Source organism: Elephas maximus, chromosome X (genome assembly GCF_024166365.1).
Source record: "Elephas maximus indicus isolate mEleMax1 chromosome X, mEleMax1 primary haplotype, whole genome shotgun sequence".
In the NCBI taxonomy this organism is placed as follows: Eukaryota; Metazoa; Chordata; class Mammalia; order Proboscidea; family Elephantidae; genus Elephas; species Elephas maximus.
Genome location: NC_064846.1, coordinates 20,593,664 through 20,618,576, shown reverse-complemented (window position 1 = coordinate 20,618,576; position 24,913 = coordinate 20,593,664). Strand labels below are relative to the sequence as shown.

The following is a 24,913-nucleotide window of genomic DNA, read 5'->3' as shown; positions in this document are numbered from 1 at the left end:
GATGAAAGCCGAGATATGAGCAGAAAAATGTCCTTTCAGTGGCTGATGAGAGCCCATGAGATCCAGCGTTTGAAGATCAGGAGAGAGGTAGAAAACCTTCCGGAAATGATGCAACTGATAGAAAGCCTGGTTGTCTCTGGGGTGTGGACAAGAGTGGAAGATTTTTTTTTTAATTGTTCTTTAGAGGAAGGTAGAGCAAATTAAGGTCGGCAGTTCAAATCTGCCAGGCGCCCCTTGGAAACTCTATGGGGCAGTTCTACTCTGTCCTACAGGGTCGCTATAAGTCAGAATCGACTCCACGGCGCTGGGTTTAGAGCAAATTAGTTTCTCATTATACAGTTAATACACATATTGTTTTGTGACATTGTTTGCCAACCCCACAACATGTCAACATTCTCCCTTCTCAAACTTGGGTTCCCCATTATCAGCTTTCCTTTTCCCTCCTGCCATGTCATCCTTGCCCCTGGGTTGGTATGCCCATTTAGTCTCATTTTGTTTTGTGGGCCTGTCTAATCTTTGGCTGAAGGGTGAGCCTCAGGAGTGACTTCAGTACTGAGGTTTAAAAAGATGTCCAGGAGCCATACTCTCAGGGTTTCTCCAGTCTCTGTCAGACCAGTAAGTCTGTTTTTTTTTTTTTAGTTAGAATTTTGTTCTACATTTTTCTGCAGCTCTGTCTAAAAAAAAAAAATTTTTTTTCTGTCTAGGCACTTCTATTGCGATCCCTGTCAGAGCAGTTGGTGATGGTAACCAGGCACCATCTAGTTGTGCTGGACTGAGTCTGGCAGAGGCTGTGGTAGCTGTGGTCCATTAGTCCTTTGGACAGGAAGAATTGATGAAGTAAAAGAACTGAATAGAAGATTTCAAAGGGCGTCTCGAGAAGACAAAGTAAAGTATTACAATGGCATGTACAAAGAGCTGGAGATGGAAAACCAAAAGGGAAGAACACGCTTGGCCTTTCTCAAGCTGAAAGAACTGAAGAAAAAATTCAAGCCTCGAGTTGCAATAGTGAAGGATTCTACGGGGAAAATATTAAACGACGCAGGAAGCATCAAAAGAAGATGGAAGGAACACACAGAGTCATTATACCAAAAAGAATTAGTCGATGTTCAACCATTTCAAGAGGTGGCATGTGATCAGGAACCGATGGTACTGAAGGAAGAAGTCCAAGCTGCTTTGAAGGCATTGGCAAAAAACAAGGCTCCAGGAATTGATGGAATATCAATTGAGATGTTTCAACAAACAGATGCAGCACTGGAGGTGCTCACTCGTCTATGCCAAGAAATATGGAAGACAGCTTCCTGGCCAACTGACTGGAAGAGATCCATATTTATGCTTATTCCCAAGAAAGGTGATCCAATTGAATGTGGAAATTATAGAACAATATCATTAATATGGCACGCAAGCAAAATTTTACTGAAGATCATTCAAAAAGGGCTGCAGCAGTATATTGACAGGGAACTGCCAGAAATTCAGGCCGGTTTCAAAAGAGGACGTGGAACTGGGGATATCATTGCTGATGTCAGATGGATCCTGGCCGAAAGCAGAGAATACAAGAAGGATGTTTACCTGTATTTTATTGACTATGCAAAGGCATTGGACTGTGTGGATCATAACAAATTATGGATAACATTGTGAAGGATGGGAATTCCAGAACACTTAATTGTGCTCATGAGGAACGTTTACATAGATCAAGAGGCAGTTGTTCAGACAGAACAAGGGGATACTGATTGGTTTAAAGTCAGGAGAGGTGTGCGTCAGGGTTGTATTCTTTCACCATACCTATTCAAACTGTATGCTGAGCAAATAATACGAGAAGCTGGGCTATATGAAGAAGAATGGGGCATCAGGATTGGAGGAAGACTCATAAACAACCTGCGTTATGCAGATTACACAACCTTGCTTGCTGAAAGTGAAGAAGACTTGAAGCGCTTACTAATGAAGATTAAAGACCACAGCCTTCAGTATGGATTACACCTCAACATAAAGAAAACAAAAATCCTCACAACTGGACCAATAAGCAACATCATGATAAACGGAGAAAAGACTGAAGTTGTCAAGGATTTCATTTTACTTGGATCCACAATCAACAGCCATGGAAGCAGCAGTCAAGAAATCAAAAGACGCATTGCATTGGGTAAATCTGCTGCAAAGGACCTCTTTAAAGTGTTGAAAAGCAAAGATGTCACCTTGAAGACTAAGGTGCGCCTGACCCAAGCCATGGTATTTTCAATCGCATCATATGCATGTGAAAGCCGGACAATGAATAAGGAAGACTGAAGAAGAATTGACACCTTTGAATTGTTGTGTTGGCGAAGAATATTGAATATACCATGGGCTGCCAAAAGAATGAACTAATCTGTCTTGGAAGAAGTACAACCAGAATGCTCCTTAGAAGCAAGGATGGGGAGACTGCATCTTACATACTTTGGACATGTTGTCAGGAAGGATCAGTCCCTGGAGAAGGACATCATGCTTGGCAGAGTACAGGGTCAGCGGAAAAGAGGAAGACCCTCAACAAGGTGCATTGACACAGTGGCTGCAACGATGAGCTCAAGCATAACAACGATTGTAAGGATGGCTCAGGACCGGGCAGTGTTTCGTTCTGTGGTGCATAGGGTCACTATGAGTCAGAACCAACTCGAAGGCACCTAACAACAAAAACAACAACAGTCCTTTGGACTAATCTTTCCTTGTGTCTTTGGTTTTCCTCATTCTCCCTTGCTCCAGGTGGGATGAGACCAGTGGAGTATCTTAGATGGCCGCTCACAAGCTTTTTTAAGACTCCAGGTGCTACTCACCAAAGTAGGCTGTAGAACATCTTCTTTATAAACTCTCTTATGCCAGTTGAGCTAGATGTTCCCTGAGATCATGGTCCCCACAGCCAGTAATTCGGTCCCTTGGGGAGTTTGGATATGTCTACGGAGCTTCCGTGACCTTGACTTGGTCAAGTTGTGCTGGCTTCCCCAGTATTGTGTACCGTCTTACGCTTCACCAAAGTTAACCACTTATATCTGGTTTATTTGGTGTTTTTCCCTCCCACCACTCCCCTTCCTTGTAACCATTAAAGATTGTTTTGTTTGTAAACATTTTCATAAGCTTTTATGATAGTGGTCTTATAAAATATTTGTCTTTTGTAATTGACTTATTTCACTCACCATAATGCCCTTCAGACTCATCCATGTTGTGAGATGTTTCAGAGATTCGTCATTGTTCTTTATTGTTGCTTAATATTTCATTGAATGTACATAGCATAGTTTGATTCCCCATTCATCTGTCGATGGGCACTTAGGTTGTTTCAATCTTTTTGCTGGTTGTGAATAATGCTGCAAAGAACACGCGTGTGCATATGTCTATTTGTGTGACAGCTCTTATTTCTCTAGGATATCTGGTATTTCTATTTGTAGCTTTCCAAGTAAGCACCATATCGTTTTCCAAAATGGTTGTACCATTTTGCATTCCCAGCAGCAGTGCATAAGAATTCCAATCTCCCTGAAGCCTCTCCAACATTTGTTATTTTCTATATTTTTTGATTTGTGACAGTAATTTTGGGGTGAGATGGTATCTCATTGTGGTTTTAATTTGCATTCTCTAATGGCTTTTTTAATGGCTAGTGATCAGGAGCATTTCCTCATGTGTCTGTTAGCCTCTTGAATGTCTTCTTCAAGAGTCTGTTCAGTGTCTGTTCATATCCTTTGCCCATTTTTTAATTGGCCTTTTTGTTGTAGAGGTGTTGGATTTTCCTGTAGATTTTAGAGATTAGATCTTTGTCCAATTTGCCAAAACCAAAATTTATTTCCCAGTCTGTAGGTTCTCTTTTTACTCTTTTGGTGAAGTCTTTTGATGAGCATAAGTGCTTAATTTTTAGAAGATCCTAGTCATTTAGCGTATCTTCTGATGTTTGTGTATGGTTAGCTATGGTTTGTATCCTGTTTATGCCGTGTATTAGGGCCTCTAGAGTTGACCCTATTTTTTTTTATCTGTGTAGTTTTTGGTTTTATATTTAGGTCTCTGATGAATTTTGAATTAGTTTTTGTGTATGGTGTGAGGTTGAGTCCTGTTTCGAGTTTTGCAGGTGGACGTCCAGTTTTGCCAACACCATTTGTTGAAAAGACTGTTTTTTTTCCCCATTTGATGAACTCTGGGCCTTTATTGAAGATCAGGTGACCGTAGGTGGGTGGATTTTACGTCTAGGTTCTCAATTCTGTTCCATTGGTCAACGTGTCATAGTTGTACCAGTATTGGGCTGTTTTGACTGCCATAGCTGTATAGTAGCTTCTGAAGTCAAGTAGTGTGAACACTCCTACTTTATTTTTCTTCTTCAACAGTGCTTTTCTTTTCTAGGGCCTCGTCCCTTTCCATATAAAGTAAATGACTAGTTTTTCCATCCCTTTAAAGTATGCTATTGGTATTTGGATTGAGATTGCATTATATTTGTAGATTGCTTTGGGTAAAATTGACATTTTCACAATGTTGAGTCTATATATCCATGCACGTCATTTGTTTTTTCATTTATGTAATGTCTCTTTTGGTTTGTTGCAGTAGCGTTTTGTAGTTTTCTTTCTATAGGTCTTTTACATCCCTGGTTAACTTTATTCCTAAGTATTTTATTTTTTAGGCGCTATTTGTTTTCCTGATTTCCTTTCCCAGTTTTCTTTATTGGCCTTTAGGAATCCAACTGATTTGTGTATGTCAGTCGTCTTATATCCTGCTGCTCTGCAGAATCTTTGTATCAGTTCCAGTAGTTCTCTTGTGGAGTCTTTTGGGTTCTCTATGTATTGTATCATATCATCTGCTAAAAGGTACAATTTTACTTCTTCCTTACCAATTTGGATGCCCTTCATTTGTTTTTCTTGCCTATTGTTATAGACAGGACTTCTAGCACAATGTTAAATAGGAGTGGTGATAAAGGGCATCCTTGTCTTGTTTCTGTTCTCAAGGGGAATGTTTTCAGCCTCTCTCCACTAAGAATGATGCTGGCTGTTGGTTTTATCTAGATGCCCTTTATTATGTTGAGAACTTTCCCTTCTATGCCTATTTTTATTGAAAGTTTTTATCAGGAATGGGTGCTGGACTTTGCTGAATGCCTTTTCTGTGTCGACTGAGATGATCACGTGATTCTTTTATTTCTGTGATGCATTACGTCAATTTTCTAATTTTGAACCACGCTTGCATATCTGGTATGAATTCCGCTTGGTGTATTATTTTTTGATAAGATGCTGAATTCTATCAGCTGGAATTTTGCTGAGAATTTTTGCATCTATATTCAGCGGAGATACTGGTCTGTAATTTTCTTTTTTTGTGGTGTCTTTGCCTGGTTTTGGTATCAGGGTTATGTTGGCATCATGGAATGAATTTGGCAGTATCCCTTCTTTTGCTGGAAACTCTGGTGGCGTAGTGGTTAAGTGCTATGGCTGCTAACCAAAGGGTCGCCAGTTCGAATCCGCCAGGAGTTCCTTGGAAACTCTATGGGGCAGTTCTACTCTGTCCTATAGGGTCGCTATGAGTCAGCATTGACTCAACGGTGCTGGGTTTGGTTTTTTTGGTTTGGTTCTTCTTTTTCTATGTTCTGAAATCATTTGAGTAGTACTGTTTTAAGCTTTTCTGTGAATGTTTGGTAGAATTCTGGAGTGAAGCCATCTGGGCCAGGGCTCCTTTTGTTGGGAGTTTGTTTTTATTACCTTTTCACAATCTCTTCTCTTGTTATGAGTCTGTTCAGATTTTCAACTTCAGTTTATGTTAGTTTGGGTAGGTAGTGTGTCTCTAGAAATTTGTCCATTCCCTCTAGGTTTTCAAATTTGCTGGGGTATAGTATTTAATAGTACTCTGATCCTATTTATGTCAGTTGTGACTGGTGTAATGTCCCCCAGTTCATTTCTTATTTGGGTTATTTGTGACCTCTACTGCTTTTCTTTTGTCGATTTGACCAATGGTTTGTTGATTTTGTTGATCCTTCCAAAGAACCAACTTTTGGTTTTGTTGATTCTTTGTTTCGTATTTCTATTCTGTATTTCATTAATTTCTACTCCGATCTTTATTATTTCCTTTCTTCTGGTGGCTGTGGGCTTTTTTTTTTTCTGTTTTCTTACTATTTGTTCGAGTTGTGTAGCTGATGTTTTTTATTTTGTCCCTCTCTCTTTTTTGATGTGTGCATCTATTGCTATAAATTGACCTCCAAGCACTGCCTTTGCTGTATCCCAAAGGTTTTGTTATGATGTGTTTTCATTCTTGTTTGATTCTAGGAATTTTTTGATTCCATCTTTGATTTCTTCTCTTATCCAGTAGTTTTTAAGCAGGGTGTTATTCAGTTTCCATGTATTTGATTTTTTTCTCTTGCTTTTCTTGTTAATTTCTATTTTGATGGCATTGTGATCAGAGAATAAACTTTGAATTATATCAGTGTTTTGGATTTTGTGGGAGGGTTGCTTTGTGGCATAAAGATGTAGTCTATTCTGGAGAACGTTCCACGTGTGTTGGAAAAAAATGTACTTTGCTGTTGTTGGGTGGAGTGTTCTATGTATATCTATGAGGTCAAGTTGGTTGATTGGGGCCTTTAGATCTGCTGTATCTTTGTTGAGTTTCTTTCTAGGTGTTCTGTCCTTTACCAAGAGTGGTGTGTTGAAGTCTCCTATTATCGTGGAACTGTCAATTTCTCTTTTCAGGGTTCGTTTTATTTATTTTGGAGCCCTGTCATTGGGTGTGTAGATATTTATTATGGTTATGTCTTCATGGTGGATTGTCCCTTTAATCATTATATAATGTCCTTCTTTTTCTATTATGATAGAATTTATTTTAAACTTTACCTGAGATTAGTATTGTCACTCCTGCTCTTTTTTGGTTGTTGTTTGCTTGCTGTATATTTTTTTCCATCCTTTGATTTTTAATATATTTATGTCTTTGTTTCTAAGATGTGTCTCTTGTATACAGCATATTGATGAATCCTGGTTTTTTATTCATTCTGTCACTCCTGTCTCTTTATGGATGCATTTAAGCCATTTACATTTAGTGTGATTATTGATAGGTATGAATTTATTACTGTAATTTTGTAGTGCTTTTTTTGTGATGCTGATGCTTCTTTGTTCCTCTTATTTGCCTTTGCTGACTTCCTTTTGTTTGTTGATTTTTTCATTTCTTTCATTTTTATAGATTTTGTGTTTACTGAGACTTTATGTTTTTCTTCTTCATTTTGATGAGTAGATTTGTTAACTTTTTTGTGGTTACATTGAAATTTACCCCATCTTCCTATTTAAACCATTCTTTCATTACTTGATATCACCTAGACTTCCTCTCCATTTGAAAGTTTTATGCTTATACCATTTATTCCCTCTTTGATTGTTCTGACATTGTTTTCATTTACAGAATGACCTGTCTGATCCCTCGTTGTAAATCTTTTAGTTTTGTTTTATCCTTGTGGCTTCACAACTTAGCTTGGTATCTGGCTGATGCTGTCCTGTGTCCTAGATTCAGGTTGTTTTTTTGTTGTTGTTGGTTCTCTAACTGAAGGACTCCCTGTAGTAATTATTGTAAGTTTGGTTTGGTTTTTATATATTCCCTTAATTTCTGTTTATCTGGAAATGTCCTAATATTGCCATCATATTTGAGCAAGATTTTTAAAGGATATATTATCCTTCGTTAACAATTTTTTTTCTTTCAAGGTTTCATATATGTCCCCTCATTGTCTTCTTGCCTGCATGGTTTCTGCCAAGTAATCAGAGCTTAGTCTTATTGTTTTCCCTTTGTATGTGACTTTTTATTTTCCTCAAGCTGCTCTCAGGATTCTTTCTTCATCTTTGGTTTTAGGGATTGTGATTATGATATGTTTTGGTGATTTTCTTTTGGGGTCTATCGTACGTGGGGTTAGTTGAGCTCTCTGGATGGTCAATTTTTCATATTTCAGGATATTATGGAAGTTTTCTGTCAGCAAATCTTCAATGATTCTCTCTGTGTTTTCTGCTTTCTGTCCCTATCTGGAACTCTGATCACATGCAAATTTTTGCTTTAGATTGTATCCCACATCATTCCCAGGGTTTCTTCATTTTTCTTCATTATTTTCTTTGATTTTTCCTCAAACGAAGTGGTATGCATGGATTTGTCTTCAATTTCATTGATCCTGTCTTCCATTGTTTCAAATTTGATCTTAAAACCTTCTATTGCACTGTCCATTTCTGAAATCTTGTTGTTTATCTTTTGGATTTCTAATGGCTGCTTTTGTATGATTTCTAGTTGTTTGTTCATTTTGACATTTTGTTCCTGTATTATTTTACCGAATTCCTCCATTGTTTTTTCTGTCTTTTCCATAATTTTGTCTGTGTTTTCCATGATCTTGTCTACTTTTTTGTTATTTCTGTCTGCATTTCCCTTCATCTCATGAAAAGCCCTGAATATTAGAGTTTTGAATTTCCTATCAGGTTGTTTGAGTGCCTTTTCTTCTAGCAGAAGGTCATCTGGTGTTTTGTATGCTTTCTGCAGCCATCCTGTCCTGTGTTTTTATATGTTTTGATATTGTCTGATGTATTTGGAACATTTAGGAATTATTTTCTGTATTTATTGATTGTGGATTTGTTTGTGTTGTCCAACTTTTTGTTTTATTTGCTTATATCTGAGCAGGCAGGCTGGGTGTGCTTTGTTGCTTGTTCATCTGTGGGCACAAAACTTCCCACCACCTTGTCCAAGTTGGCAGGACCGTTTGCTTAGCTATGGTGCAGCAGGGCCACTCTAGCAGAGAGGGAGTTGTAGGGAAGGGTTGTTTGTGGCATGTACTGGGGCCGGCAGGGCAGGGTCCAGTGGTCCACGCATGTGCTGCTTGGGTGTGTGGTACTTGGGGCTCAGTGCAGAAAGGCAGGAGGGAAGGGAGAAGATATGATGTGTGGAGTGGGTGTTTTCTCCCCTGTTCGGCACTCTGTGAATTTGCCTTCCCATACTCCCTGTACACTGTTCTTTGTATCTGTGGTCCAAAAGGGCGAGCTAGTGCTATGTTAGCTGGTAGGGAACCTCCACCCTGTAGTTCTCCTTGTTCTCTGTCTGTTTCTTATTCCATTCATTGCTTGGTTGAGTTCTTTATCCCATCATTTGACACTTAGGGTTGCAGGATTGACATTTGCATCTGCTTTACTTAGTTTTTCAGGTCTTTGCTATAGCAGGACAGCATGGTGCTATTTGGCTCTGCCTCCCCTGGATTTTTTTTTTTTGCTGCCATCTCTAAGAACTCTGTCTAGCCCTTGACTCTGAAGATTCTCCCTAATGTTTTTTCCATAGCTTTACATTTAAGTCCATGATCCATGTCACATTAACTATTGTATAAAGCGTGAGGCTTATACTGTAGTTTATTTATATCTTGGCTATGGATTTCCCATTGCTTCAGTAAAAGTGCCGTTGCTATCAAGTCAATTCTGACCCATAGTGACCTTATAGGACAGAGCAGAACTGCCCCATAGGCTTTCCAATTTGTGGCTGGTGGATTCAAATTGCCAACCTTTTGGTTAATAGCCAAGCTCTTAATCACTGTGCCACCAGGGCTCCATTGCTTCAGTACCAATTGTCAAAAAAAGGTTATCTTTCTTCCATTGAATTACTTTTGCACTTTTTTTTCAAATATCAGTTTGGCATAGTTGTACGCTTCAGTTCCTGAGTTCTCTATCCTGTTCCATTGGTCTTTGTGTCTATGCTTCCAGCAATACCATCATGTCCTGGCTGTACAGTAAGCCTTAACATTGGGTGCCTTAGTCATCTAGTGCTGCCATAACAGAAATACCACAAGTGGATGGCTTTAACAAAGATAAATTAATTTTATCACAGTCTAGTAGGTTACAAGTCCAAATTCAGGGCGTTGGCTCCAGGGGAAGGCTTTCTCTCTCTGTCAGCTCTGGAGGAAGGTCCTTGTCCTCAATCTTCCCCTGATCAAGGAGCTTCTCAGGTACAGGGACTCCGTGTCCGAAGGACATGCTCTGCTCCTGGTGCTGCTTTTTTGGTGGTATGAGGTCCCCAACTCTCTGCTAGCTTCCCTTTCCGTTTATCTCTTGATAGATAAAAGGTGGTGCAGGCCACACTCCAGGGACTCTCCCTTTAGGTTGGATCAGAGAAGTGACCTGGGTAAGGGTGGTGTAACAATCCAACCCTAATCCTTTTAACCATAGGCAAAGATTATGGTTTATAACACATAGGAAAATCACAAAATGGAGAACAACCACATATGGCCTAACCAAGCTGATACATTTTTTGGGGGACATAATTCAATCCATGACATTGGCTAAAGTGAGTCTTCCCAATTGATTCTTTGTCAAAATGATTTTAGCTATTCTAGGGCCTGTACCCCTCCATATGAATTTCAGAATAAACCTATGTCTACAAGAAGATTTGCAGACATTTTGATAGGAATTGCATTAAACCTATACATCAATTTGGAGAAAATTGACATCTTTACTATGTTGTCTTTCAATCCATGAACATAATATGTATCTCTAATTATTTAGGCCTTCTTTGTTTTATTGCATCAGCTTTTTGTAATTTTCAGCATACAGCCCCTCTACATTTTTTTAGGAGTATGCCTAAGTATTTCCTTTTCATTGGAGCAATTGTAAATGGTATTGTGCTTTCAATATTGATTTCCAGTGTGCTTGGCCAATAAAACAAAAGTACCTGTAATTTTATATAGTTCAAAATGGGCACTAAAGAAGCACACCAAACCTGTTGCTGTCAAGTTGATTCTGACTCATAGCAACACTGCTCTTACCATCTCTGAAATCAGGAAAGGATTAGTACAATCCAGCATTTAAGTCTTTTTGTCTTTTCCAGGACAATGACAGTCTCTGAAATTCTGCAGAACACCCATAGACATACACAAATAGACCACACATACTACATTTGTTGTCATCGTTGTTACTTGTCGTCGAGTCAGTTCTGACTCACAGTGACCCTGTATACAATAGAATGAAAGACTGCCTGGTTCTTCGCCATCCTCACAATCATGCCTGAATTTGTGCCCATTGTTGCAGCCACTGTATCAGTCTACCTCATTAAAGGTCTTCCTCTTTTTCACTGACCCTCTACTTGAGCAAGCAAGATGTCCTCCTCCAGGGACTGGTCCTCTTGATAAACATGTCCAAAGTATGAAAGACAAAGTCTCGCCATCATCCCTTCTAAGGAGCATTGTGGTTGTCCTTCTTCCAAGATACATTTGTTCATTCTTCTGGCAATCTGTGGCATATGCAATATTCTTCACAAACACTATAATTCAAGGGCATCAATTCTTCTTTGTTCTTTCTTATGCATTGCCTAGCTTTCACATGCACATGAAGCTATTGAAAATACCATGGCTTGGGTCAGTTGCACCTTCATTCTCAAAGTGACATCTTTGCTTTTTGACACTCTAAAGAGGTCTTTTCCAGCAGATACCCAATGTGATGTGTCATTTGATTTCTTCACTGCTGCTTCCGTGAGCACTTATTGCAGATGCCAGTAAAATGAAGTCCTTGACAACTTCAAAATTTTCTCTGCTTTTCATAATGTTGTTTATTGGTCCATTTGCAAGGATTTTTGTTTTATTTATGTTGAGGTGTAATCCATACTGAAAGCTGTAGTCTTTAATCTTCATTAGTAAGTGCTTCATGTCCTCTTCACTTTCATCAAGAAAGGTTGTGTCATCTGCATATCACAGGTTGTTAATGAGTCTTTCTTCAATCGTGACTCTGTCTTCTTCTTCATATAGTCCAGTTCCTCAGATTCTTTGTACAGCATACATATTGAATAAGTAGGGTGAAATGATATGGCCCTGAGACAACCTTACCTGATTTGAAACCACACAGTATTACTTTGTTCTGTTAGAATGACTGCCTCTTAGTCTATCTACAGGTTCCTCATGAGCACAATTAAGTGTTCTGGAATTCCCATCCTTGGTAACGTTACCCATAATTTGTTATGATCCACACAGTTGATAGCCTTTGCATAGACAATAAAACACAGGAAAACATCTTTCTGGTATTCTCTGCTTTCAGCCAAGATTCATCAGACCTCAGCAATGATATCCCTCGTTCCACATCCTCTTCTGAATCCAGCCTGAATTTCCGGCAGTGCCCTGTTAGTGTACTACTGCAACCACTTTTGAGTTATCTTCAGGAAAATTTTACTTCTGTGTGATATTAATGATATTGTCTGAAAATTTCCCCCAGTCCATTGGATCACCTTTCTTTGGACTGGGCACAAATATGCATATCTTCCAGTTGGTTGCCAGGTTGGTGTCTTCCAATTTTCTTGGCATGATGTGTGAGCACCACCAGTGCTGCATCCATTTGTTGAAACATCTCAATTGGTTTTCTGTCAATGCATGGAGGCTTGTTTTTCTCCAGTGCCTTCAGTGTAGCTTGGGCTTCTTCCTTCAATACTATCGCTTCTTGATCATATGCTACCTCCTGAAATGGCTGAAGGGCAACCAGTTCTTTTTGGTACAGTGACTGTGTATTTCTTCAATCTTCTTTTGATGCTTTCTGAGTTGTTCAATATTTTGCCCATAGAATCCTTCAGTATTGCACCTCGAGACTTGAATTTTTTCTTCAGTTCCTTCAGCTTGAGAAAGGCCGAGCATGTTCTTCCCTTTCGGTTTTCTATCTCCAGCTCTTTGCACATGTCATTATAATACTTTACTTTGTCTCCTCAAGCTGTCCTTTGAAATCTTCTGTTCAGCTGCTTTACTTTATGATTTCTTCCATTTGCTTTAGCTACTCTATGTTCAAGAGCAAGTTTCAGAGTCTCCTCTGACATCCATTCTGGTATTTTCTTTCTTTTCTGTCTTTTTAATGGCCTTTTGCTTTCTTCATGTATGATGTCCTTGAGGTGATCTTACAACTTGTCTGGTTTATGGTCATTAGTGTTCAACATGTCAAATTTATTCTTGAAATGGTCTCTAAATTGAGATGGGATATACTCAAGGTTGTATTTTGGCTTTTGTGGACTGGTTTTAATTTTCTTCATCTTCAGCTTGGACTTGCATATGAGCAATTGATGTTCTGTTCAGCACTGGGCCCCTGGACTTGTTCTGACTGATGATATTGAGCTTCTCCATTGTTTCTTTCCACAAATGTATTGGGTTTGATTTCTGTGCTTTCATCTGTTGAGGTCTACGTGTACAGTCACAATTTATGTTGTTGAGAAAAGATATTAGAAAGGAATAATTCATTGTTCTTGCAAAATTCTATCATGTGATCTCCAGCCTCGTTTCTATCAACAAGGCCATATTTTCAAGTAATGATCCTTCTTCCTTGTTTCTAACTTTCACATTCCTATCATCAGTAACTATTTCTGCAGCCTGAAATGGACCAAAGAGGCAATCAAGATGCACGGATGCATTGATAACACTACATGCAAGGTATTTATATTAAATAGATTTGTATCTGAGGACTCTCAGTTGTCATGTGGTTTGTCAGGTCTGACCCTAGGCAAATACAAGACTTTACCTAGAAGGCCCCAGCGGGGAAGCTGCCCCTCCCCAACCAGACTTGGTTCACAGCCAATTCATGGCAGCCTCTGAAGGGAGTTGCAGTCAAGAACTCAGCTATGATCCTCTCCCGAACTAGCCATGCTCTTGCATTTCTGCTGCATGGTGGCCTGTCTATGGGGGGCGCTCATACAGGCCTTCCTCAGGGATCTGTGGGAAAATAACAGAAGACCCAACAGTCTTTTCTAAGCAATCCCAGAAGGAGAGGAGAAAGAGATTGGGGCTGAAAGAGAATTGGAAGAAATAATGGGTGAAACTTTCCCATATTTGGTGGCAAAGAAGTTCACCAATACGAGAAGTTGTTGAGACCCCAATCAGGAGAAATACAAAGCAATCTATGAGTCAGGGTGTCAGAATTTGGCTGAGAATTCGGAAATTTTAAGGACTTCTCCCAAGAAGGTTCCCCACTCAGGGAAGCTACAGACGCACTGAGCCCTCAGAACACTTGGAATGAAGTTTGCACCTGCTCCCTTACGCTGGGGCGGAAGGGGGAGGAGCCTCACCTGATTCCAACCCTCGGCCCCACCCATTCCCGCCCTTTAGGCCTGGGGGCGGGGCCGGATCCGGCGCATTTCCGTTTGCAGTTTGGCGCCCAGAGGAACCCTGAGGGAGCCCCAGCCAATCCTTTCTCGTCATCCACGTGAGTCCCGGGCAGGCGAGCGCGGGCTAGAGAGCTGTGGGCGCTGAGTTAGTGAGTTCTGTGGAGGCCGGAGGGTGTAGCCGACCTTGGGGCACGGGTGGTGGTGTCCAGGCTCCCTCCAGGCCAGGTGCGGACCACGGGAAGCGGTCCCGCCTGTCCTACCCCGGGTGGTCGGGCCTTCCTGGGATTCCTCCAGGGCGGGTGGGCGCCCGGTTCTGAGGCGGCGGGAGGCCACCGAAGAGCGCGCGGGACCGCGCCAGGCAGCAGCGTCCGATCTTAAACCAGATTTCCAACTTTTCCGGGACGTGTGCCGTTCGCCGTCCATCAGGTGCCGTCTCTGCGCACACTGTTGTATTCCTCGGTCCTGTGAGGGGGTTTGGAGCAGAAACCACCGGACCCGCGTGAAGGGGACTTTCAGTTCGGAGGGGAAGGAGCCCTGGGAGAGTCCAATCCCTAGTGGACGTGGTCGCCGCAGGCTTGGGTCGGTGAGGGGAGGGCTGGCCAGCTGTGAGGCTGAGCGGGCTAACGGGTGGGTCCACAGCCCAGGTCGGCACAGTTCCGAGATGCCCTCAGGCGACAGTGAGGTGCCTGGGCTTAGGGAGATGGAAGCTTCGGAGGAACAAGCGATAACCTTACTCTGTGCCAGGCAAGCCGCTATTCGCTTCCATGCAGTTGCAGCCAGACGGCAAATTTTATGAAGTACGTGTTGTTATCGTGCTCATGCTACAGCCTACTGGCACTGCATGTCAGCTAAGTCACTTCCTAGGGCACGCAGCTACCGGGTAACTGAAAGCTGGTTATCGCTCTATCCTTAAAGTTCAGGCTACCTTCATGGAAAGGGCGAAATGGGGGCAGTATGTCGATTTTGGTTGAGTAGGTACTGAGAGTCTGGAGCACCTTCCCCACCCCCACACCCACCCCACCCCCACACCCCCACCCTCCCGCCCTCCACACCACCCCCACACCCCCCACCCCACCCCCACCCCATCCCCCCACCCCACCCCCACCCGATCCCCACCCCATCCCCCACCCCACCCCCACCCCACCGCCCCACCCTACCCCCCACCCCCACCTTGATTTCCACTGGAACAAAGAGGAAAGGTGCACAGAAAGTCATGTCAAATGCAGGTCTTGAGACCTGATGAGACGTGTGTGACTCACAACCACACCCCCCACCCCATCCCCCCACGCCACCCCCCCCACCCCATCCCCCCACCGCACCCCCACCCCATACCCGCACCCCACCTCCACCCCACCGCCCCACCCTACCCCCACCCCCGCCTTGATTTCCACTGGAAGAAAGAGGAAAGGTGCACAGAAAGTCATGTCAAATGCAGGTCTTGAGACCTGTTGAGACGTGTGTGACCTGCCTCTATGACCTCAGAGATAGCCCTAAGAATATTTTAATGAAAGCCTCTTGGAGTGTTATTGCAGGGAGTCTGTAAGGAGATGTTAGGGGAACAGCACATACCTGGAGGTGAGAAGAATGAGGGGCTGATGATTTGCTTTTTCTGCAGAGCATTGCTCCAGCTAAGGTCCCTTTGATTGAAGGCTATTAAAGGCTACTTGATGCTAGATGGGGAGCCATAGTGGCACAGTGGTTAAGCGATTAGCTGCTAACCAAAAGGTTAGCACTTTGAATCCACCAGCTGCTCCTTGGAAGCCCTGTGGGGCAATTCTACTATGTCCCATAGGGTCGCTATGAGTCTGAATCCACTTGATGGCAATGGGGTTTTAATGCTAGATGGACGTTCACGTTATTCAAATGTATTGTTAGTATCCCTCCTCCATTTTTTTAGGCCAATCTATACTCAGAAATGCAAAAGAGTTGGAATTAAATTGGTAGCGGGGTTGCAGTCATGTACACGGGGCTCTGGAAGGACAGGTGTTCTTCAACAGAGGTCCTTGGAATTCTAGAGCAGAGCTGCCCAGTAGAACTTTCTGGTGCTGAGCACTTGAGATGTGGCTAGTGTGACTGAGGAACTGAATTTTTATTTTAAATTTTGCCTTAAATCATCACGTGGGTCTTGCGCAGTTCTAAAAGGTCCGTGGATGGCCTTGGAGAATTTGTAAACCTTATGAAATTATATGAATGTTTGTAGAGTCGGATATGTAGGTCTGTTTTTCTCCGAAGTGAGTCCACACCTTTCATCAGATTTTGAAAACCACCAGAAAGATGAAGAACTTTTGCTTTAGGGCTTTGGTGAAAAGTAAGGCAAGGGAGTGAGTAAGTATGCCCTCTGGTAACCACTGCTGTTTCTACTTTCTTGTATTTTCCTGTCCTCAGCTATAGGTGACTCCTGGACTGTTAGATAAGTTCTCAGCTGCTGGAAGGGAGCGATGGCTGTGGCCCTGGGCTGTGCAATCCAGGCCTCCTTGAATCATGGCTCCACGCTTAAAGAGTACGATACTGAGTGTGAAGTCTTCCGTCAGTGCTTCAGGCAGTTCCAATACCAACAGGCAGCCGGGCCTCGTGAAGCTTTCAACAGCCTCTGGGAGCTTTGCTCTCAGTGGTTGAAGCCAACGATCCATTCTAAGGAAGAAATCCTGGAGCTGCTAGTGTTGGAGCAATTCCTGACTATTCTGCCCTCAGAGATAGAGACCTGGGTAAGGCTGTACCGCCCAGAGAACAGAGAAAGAGTTCTGGCACTGGTAGAAGACTTACAGAGAGAACTTGAGATACCAGAGCAGCAGGTGAGAAAAGAAGGTGGGATCTCTGTTGTCAGAGACAAAGAAGTAGCAGAGGCAGCTGGGGCCAGCTCAGATGTCTGGTCTTTGTGTTATCCTTCAGCCCCAAGTCCGTTTCACTTTTTTCTTCTGCCAGACTCAGCATATGAGTCAGTGGTTCTGAACTCTCAGACCCAAACCCGGCCTACAACCGATACTTGGTACTGTCCCTTTAGCTATCCTGAAGTGAAATTCAGAGCAAATGTAACCTGTATACATACATGCAATAAAAAAAAAACCTGTTGCCACCAAGTCAATTCCGACTCATAGTGTGACCCTATAGGACAGAATAGGACTGCCCCATATGGTTTCCAAGGAGCACCTGGTGGATTCGAACTGCTGACCTTTTGGTTAGCAGCCACAAGTCTTAAGCACTACACAACCAGGGTTTCCAATAAAAAAACATCAATTTAATAAATATTCCAATGCCTTGGGGCCTACTTCAACCCAGGGCCTGTTTTTGTGCAGTCATGAGCTAGGAAGGGTTTTTACCTTTTTAAGGGCTTATTTAAAATAAATATATTTGACAGATCGAATCTGGCCCACAAAGACTAAAATATTTCCTGCCTGGCACTTTCCAGAAAAAAGCTGCACAACCCCTGAGTCAAGAAGATTCGAGCTGAAATCTAAAGCAACAGTAAAAAAAAAAAAAAAAAAAAAAACTAGCTTAGTATACACTGATAAAACTAGCTTAGTATACACTGATGGTGTCAGTGTGAGTCGGAATCGACTAGACAGTAACGCGCACCACCAACAGTGTGTATGTCGGTATATACTTGTTTGAGCTTGACTCCGCTGTTAGACCTGATGAAGTTGTCAGATGCTTGCATGTGTGCATAGAATCACTGTGAATGCAACAGGCAGCAATGCAGGCTGATGCAGCTCAAATACTATGAGCACTGTTGCTGCTAGTCATGTGATTTTCCAAACAAGTCTTGGTAAAATTCTGAGCAAAAATAGTATAGCCTTCCTCTGGTTTTCACAGTAGTGCATTCCTAGAAAATTCAAGTTATGTTAAAAGTATAAAGATATTTCTATTTATGTGACGAAGAGAGGTTCTTGACAGGTTCTTTTTATCTATATGGATGCTTGAGGGGGAGAGTACAAAGTTGTTTGGGATGTGGAACCATTGTGCATTGTGAATGTTATATCCTTGGCCGACTACACTCCAATAGCCACCACCTGCCATCACATCCAAGACGTCTCAGAGGGGTGGGGGAGGCAGTGTCCTCTGTTGAGAACCCCCCTGTGAAACCTCTGTCTGGGGAGGCTCCTGGCTGAGCCCAGGCCAGGATCTTAGGGAGAAGGCACGCAGTGTTTCTAGGTGGGCATATGGGGTGCTGCAGCATGTGGGTTGGTGAGGCTCTGCAGGAGCTGTGAGCATCAGGGCAGGTGTCCCGCCCTAACAGGGGTCTTCCGAAGTGATCTTCTGCCCTTGGAAGGACGGAGTTTGTAGTTCCCCACCTTTCCGTTTCTTCTGGGATTTGCCGATTAATTTAGATTTTAGCATCGTATGGTCGAGACTTGTGCTGCCCAGTACAGTAGCTGCTAGCAACGTGTGGCTCCTGAGCACTTGAAATGTGACCAGTCCACACTGACGTATGTGTAAGTGTAGAATGCACAACAGAGCCCAAACGCTTAGAATGTAAGATACCTCATTAATAATTTATATTAATTACATGTTGAATTGATGACGTTGTGGATATACTGGGTTAAGTAAAACATGCTATTAAGATTGACCTCTGCTGTTTCTTCCTATTGTTTTTGTATGGCCACTAGAAAATGTAAAATTACATGTGTGGCTCCCATTATACGCCCACTGGGCAGTGCTGGTCTAGACGTCAGAGTGATGGGTTCTGTCATTTCCCCCAGGTTGGTAGGCAGGAAATGCTCTTGGAAGAACTGGCACCAGTGGGAACGGCACACATACCATCAAACATCCAGCTGGACTCACCTGAGCTCCACGTCCTGGGACCTTCCCAGGAGGCCACCGTGGCAGAGGAGCGGATCCCACAGGCAGGGCCACAGTACCCGAGGGATGGTGATGATAGGGAATGCCAGCCCTTTTCTGAGCCAGGTAAGGCAAAAAGGGCTTATGTTGCTTCTTTTGTTTCTGTTCTGAGAGAGCAAGAGCTCTCCAGGGTTGGGCCTGGGGTTAGAAACAGTGAGTACCCAATGGAAATGGACCTGTCTGAGGAAGAGGAGGAGGAGCAAATGATCTCTCGGAATAGCAGGGAACAAAGCAGTTAGAGAAAATGGGAATAGGAACCCATTAAGCTAAGGACCCTTCTGAGAAGACTTTGCATCAGGAATTTGATACAGGCAAACTGCGTGAAATTAGATACTTTGGCTAAGGACTCATTTCCGGCAGCAAATCTTAAACAATTGGATGTGCGAAGTTGTAGATCCTGAGGGCTTTCTGTCACTCTTGGGCCCTCCTCACTTGCTTTTATGTGATAAGAGCTTCAGCTTAATACTTGGAGCAATATACGCTCTACTCAGAACCTTGAAAGGGGCTTCACCGCTTACAAAATTATGAAACCCCTTGCTGTTGAGTCGATTCCAACTCATAGCGACCCTATAGGCTTTCCCAGGAGCAGCTGGTGGACTCGGACTGCCGACTTTTTGGTTAGTAGTGGGGCTGTCAACCATCATGAAGGACACAGTTATATCATTAAATCAAAACCTTTGAGAATCGTGTTTCTCAAACTGCAGTAAATGGACTGGGAAGATTCAAACCCCCTGGGGTGTGTGTTTCACAAGGGCACAGGGAATAATCTCACCTCTCAGGGGAGACTCCTCTCTCTGTTTGGTGAGGAGGGCTTGATCCCTCCAGACCTAAGTAGAGCCTGTTGGAGACTGAGTGGAAAGCACAAGATGCCGATAGTGGAATAAAAAAGAAAAAAATTTAAAATCATTGAAGAATTCTATTGATTGTGAAAGTTTGGATTGTATTCCCTGTGGGTATATATGTAATGAATATATGTGAATATATGTAATGCATATGTGAATATGTATGAATATATGTGTATATAAAAAAATAGTCATTGTAAAAGACAGAACAGAGGTAAGTATACCTTTTACATTTTAGGAACCCTTTCTGTTAACTAATAACTGACAAAATTGCATACCTATTGATGAACTGCAAACAAAAGCTAAATCCCTTTTTCAAACATGGCATGGCATAAATTAAAATATGACTGAGAACTGCATGTCTGTAAATCACTTTAACAGCCCCTTGAGAAAAGCTTTGCCAGACTTAGACTCCTGTCACTGGGAAAGGAGCTAATGGAGATAATCAAAACAAGGTTGAATAGAGGCAATTCAAGGCAGCTACTGCAATATGAGGGTCTACACTTTGTTAAAATAATGAATTTGCCTTCGATGAGAGGACAAACAAATGAAACCTTCAAAGAGAGGTCAGAAATGAAGGTCAGATATCAGATAGTATTTGTTTATGCTATTAAAATAGGATTATCACTTTCCTCCTGATCTACAGGGAATACATGTAAGGTAGAAACAAGATCTTGGAAATATTGCAGGATGAAAACTCCTATCAGGTGAAGGAAATGTTGGAGATGAAAAAAACATATTCAGGAGTTTGCAGGGCTCACTAGCAGGCAACCTATAAAACGTAGAATAGAAAAAAATTTGCATAGTGAAAACAGCAAACTGTGAGAAGGAGCTGAGCTGAATGTTATGAAACCTGTGAAGAAATGTGTTTCTGCAGTGGAATGTAATCTAAGAAAGAGGTAAGCTTAAAAAAAAAACCCTCATTTGAATTCAAACCAGACATTTCCAGATGCCAGAAGTAGATAATAATATTAACATTTCCATAGGTGTAGTGGTTAAGAGTGGGACTGCTAACCAAAAGGTCAGCAGTTTGAATTCACCAGCTGCTCTTTGGAAATCCTATGGGCAGTTCTGCTCTGTTCTTTAGGGCTGCAATGGCAACAGGTAGGTGTGAAGTGGTATCTTCCTTGCGGGTTTATTTGCATTTTCCTAATGACAACTGATGGTGAGCACCTTTTCATGTGCTTATTGGCCATTTGTATTCTTATTTTGGAAAAATGTGTATTCAGTGTTGGGAGGTTTTGATGATTGATTCAGCCTCGTGTTTTAGGTCTATTGAGATTTTCTATTTGTTCTTGAGTCAATTTATGTAGTTTGTATTTTTTTAGGAAATTGTCCATTTCTTCTAGATTATCTAATTTGTTGGAGTATAGTTGTTCATAGCATCCTTTTACAATCCTTTTTATTTCTGTAAGGTTGATAGTAATGTCCCCAGTTTCCTTTCTGATTTTAGTTATTTATGTCTTCCCTCTTTTTTCTTCTTCAGTCTATCTGGAGATTTGTCAATTTTATTGATCTTTTTAAAGAACCAACTTTTGGTCTCCTTAATTTTCCCTATTTTGTTGTTGTTGTTCTCTACTTAATTTCTCTCTGCTCTAATCTTTATTATTTCCTATCCTTCCAGTACCCTTGGGCTTGGTTTGGTCTTCTCTTTCTAGTTCCTCAAGGTGTAAAGATCGTTTATTGTTATGAGATCTTTGTTTTTTTTTAATGTTGGTGTTTACAGCTATAAATTTCTCTCTGAACACTACTGTCTTGGTTATCTAGTGCTGCTATAACTGAAATACCACAAGTGGACGGTTTTTACAAGGATAAGTTTATTCTGCCACAGTCTAGGAGGCTAGAAGTCCAAATTCAGGGCATCAGCTCAGGGGAAGGCTTTCCCTCTCTGCAGACTCTGGAGGAAGGTCCTTATCCACGTTCCCATGGTCTAGGAGCTTCTCTGCACAAGAACCTCAGGTCCTTGCTGCTTTCTTGGTGGTATGAGGTCCCTCTGTCTCTCTGCTCACTTCTCTCTTTTATATCCCCAAATAAATTGGCTCAAGACACAATCCAATCTTATAGATTGAGTCCTGCTTCATTAACATAACTGCTGCCTATGCCCCCTCATTAACATCATAGAGGCAGGATTATAAAACATAAGAAAATCACATCAGATGAGAAAATGATAGCCAATCATACAATGCTGGAAATGATGGCCTAGCCAAATTGATACAGATCTTTTTGGGGAACACAAGTCAATTCATGACACTGCCTTCCCTGCATCCCATAAGTTTTGATATGTTGTACTTTAATTTTCATTCATTTCCATGTATTTTCTAATTTCTCCTGTGATTTTTCCTTTGACCCACTGGTCGTTTAATGGTGTGTTGTTTAATTTACATTTATTTGTGAAATTTTCATTTTTCCTCCTTTTATTGATTTCTGGTTTCATCCATTGTGTTTGGAGAAGATATTTTATATGATTTCAATCTTTTTAAATTTATTAAGACTTGCTTTGTGACCTAACATATGATCTGTCCTGGGGAATGATCCATGTGACTGGAGAAGAGCGTATATTGTGCTGTTTTTGGGTAGAATGTTTTATATATATCTGGTGGATCTGGTTGATTTATAGTGTTGTTCAGTTCCTCTGGTTTCTTACTGATCATCTTTCTATATGTTATGTCTGTTATTGAAAATGGTATATTGTGCACTTCCTATATTTTTATATAGTGTTCTGAAGTTAAAATTTTCCTTCAGATTAACATTAGCCAAATTAATGTTCTAATATTATTTTAATAATTATATTAATATTTAAAGATTGTCATATGTATACCTCTTGAATCAGTATTTTCCAAACTTTGCCAGAGATAAGGAAGAGGGAGGGATGTGGAAAGAGGATTCAAACTACGACTCCTCTGAATAAGGAGAGAGGTAGTAGGGCACAGGGAGAGAGAAATTTTCCTCGAATTTCAAATCAATATACTTTTGAACTTGAGCTGAATCAAAAATGTGAAGACAGTTTTTGCTGGTTGCCAACCCAGTTTAGTTACCATTTTAATCTGAACATTTCTTAGCTGAGTTTTGGAGCCCTGGTGGTGCAGTGGTTAAAGAGTTTTCGGCTGCTAACTAAAAGGTTGGCAGTTTGAACCCACCAGCGGCTCCACAGGAGAAAGATGTGGCAGGCTGCTTCCGTAAAGATTATAGCCTTGGAAATCCTATGAGGCAGTTCTCCTCTGTGCTATAGGGTCGCTATGTTTTTGGAGTTGACTCAACGGCAGTGGGGTCTTAACTGAAATTATTCCAGTAAACCATTTCAAAACTACCACTTCTGCCTCTCTCTCTTCACTTGGTACTGAAGAACACAGTGTTTCTCAGTTTTAATATGCCAAAGCTTTAGGTCAAATTTACTTCATTTTTTTCCTAACCTAAATAGTTGATTATCAAAATAGATATAGAACTAATGCAGTGCATTGATATCAACACGTAATCGATTTACTCCACTTCCATAGATATTGGGAAAGTTCTTTGAGTTGAAGAGGAAAGGATCTTCCCTTCATTTTGGTTTTGTTCTTACAGTTATAAAAACAATTGTCAGGGCCTCCAGATGAAGTAAACCTAATGGTGGAGGTTTAGGTACTGAGAGACTATTTTCTAAGAAATCACCCTGAATTGCAGAGAAACCAGTAGTAACTCAAACCATCATGGTTCCGTCTCTCTTTTGGCCAGAATATCCGATACCAAACCCTGACCTGAGCTTCCCATTGGAATATAGAGAAGAAGATCCACGGGTGAAGGAATTACAGAGCTCTGAAGGAGTAAAACAATTAGGTTTCTCCAAGATAGGTAAGTAATTGCTAATTGAATAGTCGACAAGAAAGAAAAGAAAAATTTAGCTTTAATCAGAGTAATGAACTTTGAGATTCCGTGTAGTGTTTTCTATCTTCCCACTAGTGGTTTACTATAACACTTTTTATTTTCATTGAAACACTGTGGCATCTGAAATATCTATTTCTTCTCTCAGATTTTGATATTGGGAGAGAAAATGAAGATTCGTCAAAACAGAATAAACTAGAGAATAGATATGCATTTATTTTTACTTTTGAGGGGAATATTCTTCGTGGTCCCACTTTACAAAAAGTCTGTGGAGAGTTAGAAAATCAGTGGGGAAATCCCCCAAAGGAGTTACAGTTATCAAAGCTTTTAGATGATCAGAAACACTCTCCAGGAGAGAAATGTGAGAGCAACAACGCGGAAAAACCTCTCAGTCTTGGACCCCATCAACAAAAGAATGCAGGAAAGGAACCTCACCGATGTTCTCAGTGTGGAAAATGTTTTGCTCGGAAGTCACAACTTGATGGGCACCAGAAAATTCATTCAGGAGAGGAACGTCACAAGTGCCCTGAATGTGGGAAAAGCTTCCTTCGTAATTCAGACTTGTATAGGCACAAACGATCTCATACAGGGGAGAGGCCCTATGAATGTACGATATGCAAAAAGCGATTCACTCGAAGGTCACACCTTACAGGGCACCAGAGAGCCCATTCTGAAGGAGCAGCATTTAAATGCCTTGAGTGCAGGAAAAGCTTTTGTTATGGACCAAGCCTTAAAAGACATCTGAAAACTCATACAGGTGAAAAACCTCATAAGTGTCGTACTTGTGGAAAAGGCTTTATTGAACAGTCAGCTCTTACTTCGCACCAGAGAACTCACACTGGAGAGAGACCTTTTAAATGTAATTACTGTGAGAAAAGCTTTAGACATAAGCCAACTCTAGTTATTCACTTAAGAATTCATACAGGGGAGAAGCCATACAAGTGTAGCCATTGTTCTAAAGCCTTCAGACAGAGATCAGGCCTTATTATGCACCAAGTCTCTCACTTTAGACAAGAATTCTTTAAGAAATGTTGAGGGAAACAGGTCCTATAGAAAGTGAAACTAACTCATAAAAGTCTTAACCTACAACAGCTTGTTTGTCTTCAGCGAAAAGTTTTGTTTGAGGTATAGGAACAGCTCCCCCCCCCTTTTTAAATCCATCGTCCAAGGCATATGAGTTCTAGAGTATCCACCTACTTTTGCAACTGTCCTAGAGTTGATTTGTTATGTCTCTAGAGCTCTTATTTCTTCATTGCAATGAAAATTTTTGTGCCCCAAGCCAACCATATCATAGGTGTAATTGTAAAACATATAAATGATGACATTCCTCTCAGGTCTGCAGTCAATATAAC

At 41.4% G+C, this 24,913-nt stretch overlaps 1 protein-coding gene across 1 annotated transcript; it reads left to right on the top strand.

Moving 5' to 3' along the window:
• The first annotated feature begins 16,463 nt into the window (after nt 1-16,463).
• Nucleotides 16,464-24,596, top strand: LOC126069554 (zinc finger protein 449-like). The gene is made up of 4 exons (XM_049873035.1): nt 16,464-16,817; nt 18,723-18,927; nt 23,415-23,531; nt 23,710-24,596. Exons 1-4 carry the CDS (start codon nt 16,464-16,466, stop codon nt 24,594-24,596), a joined length of 1,563 nt encoding a protein of 520 aa, XP_049728992.1.
• The last annotated feature ends 317 nt before the right edge of the window (nt 24,597-24,913 follow it).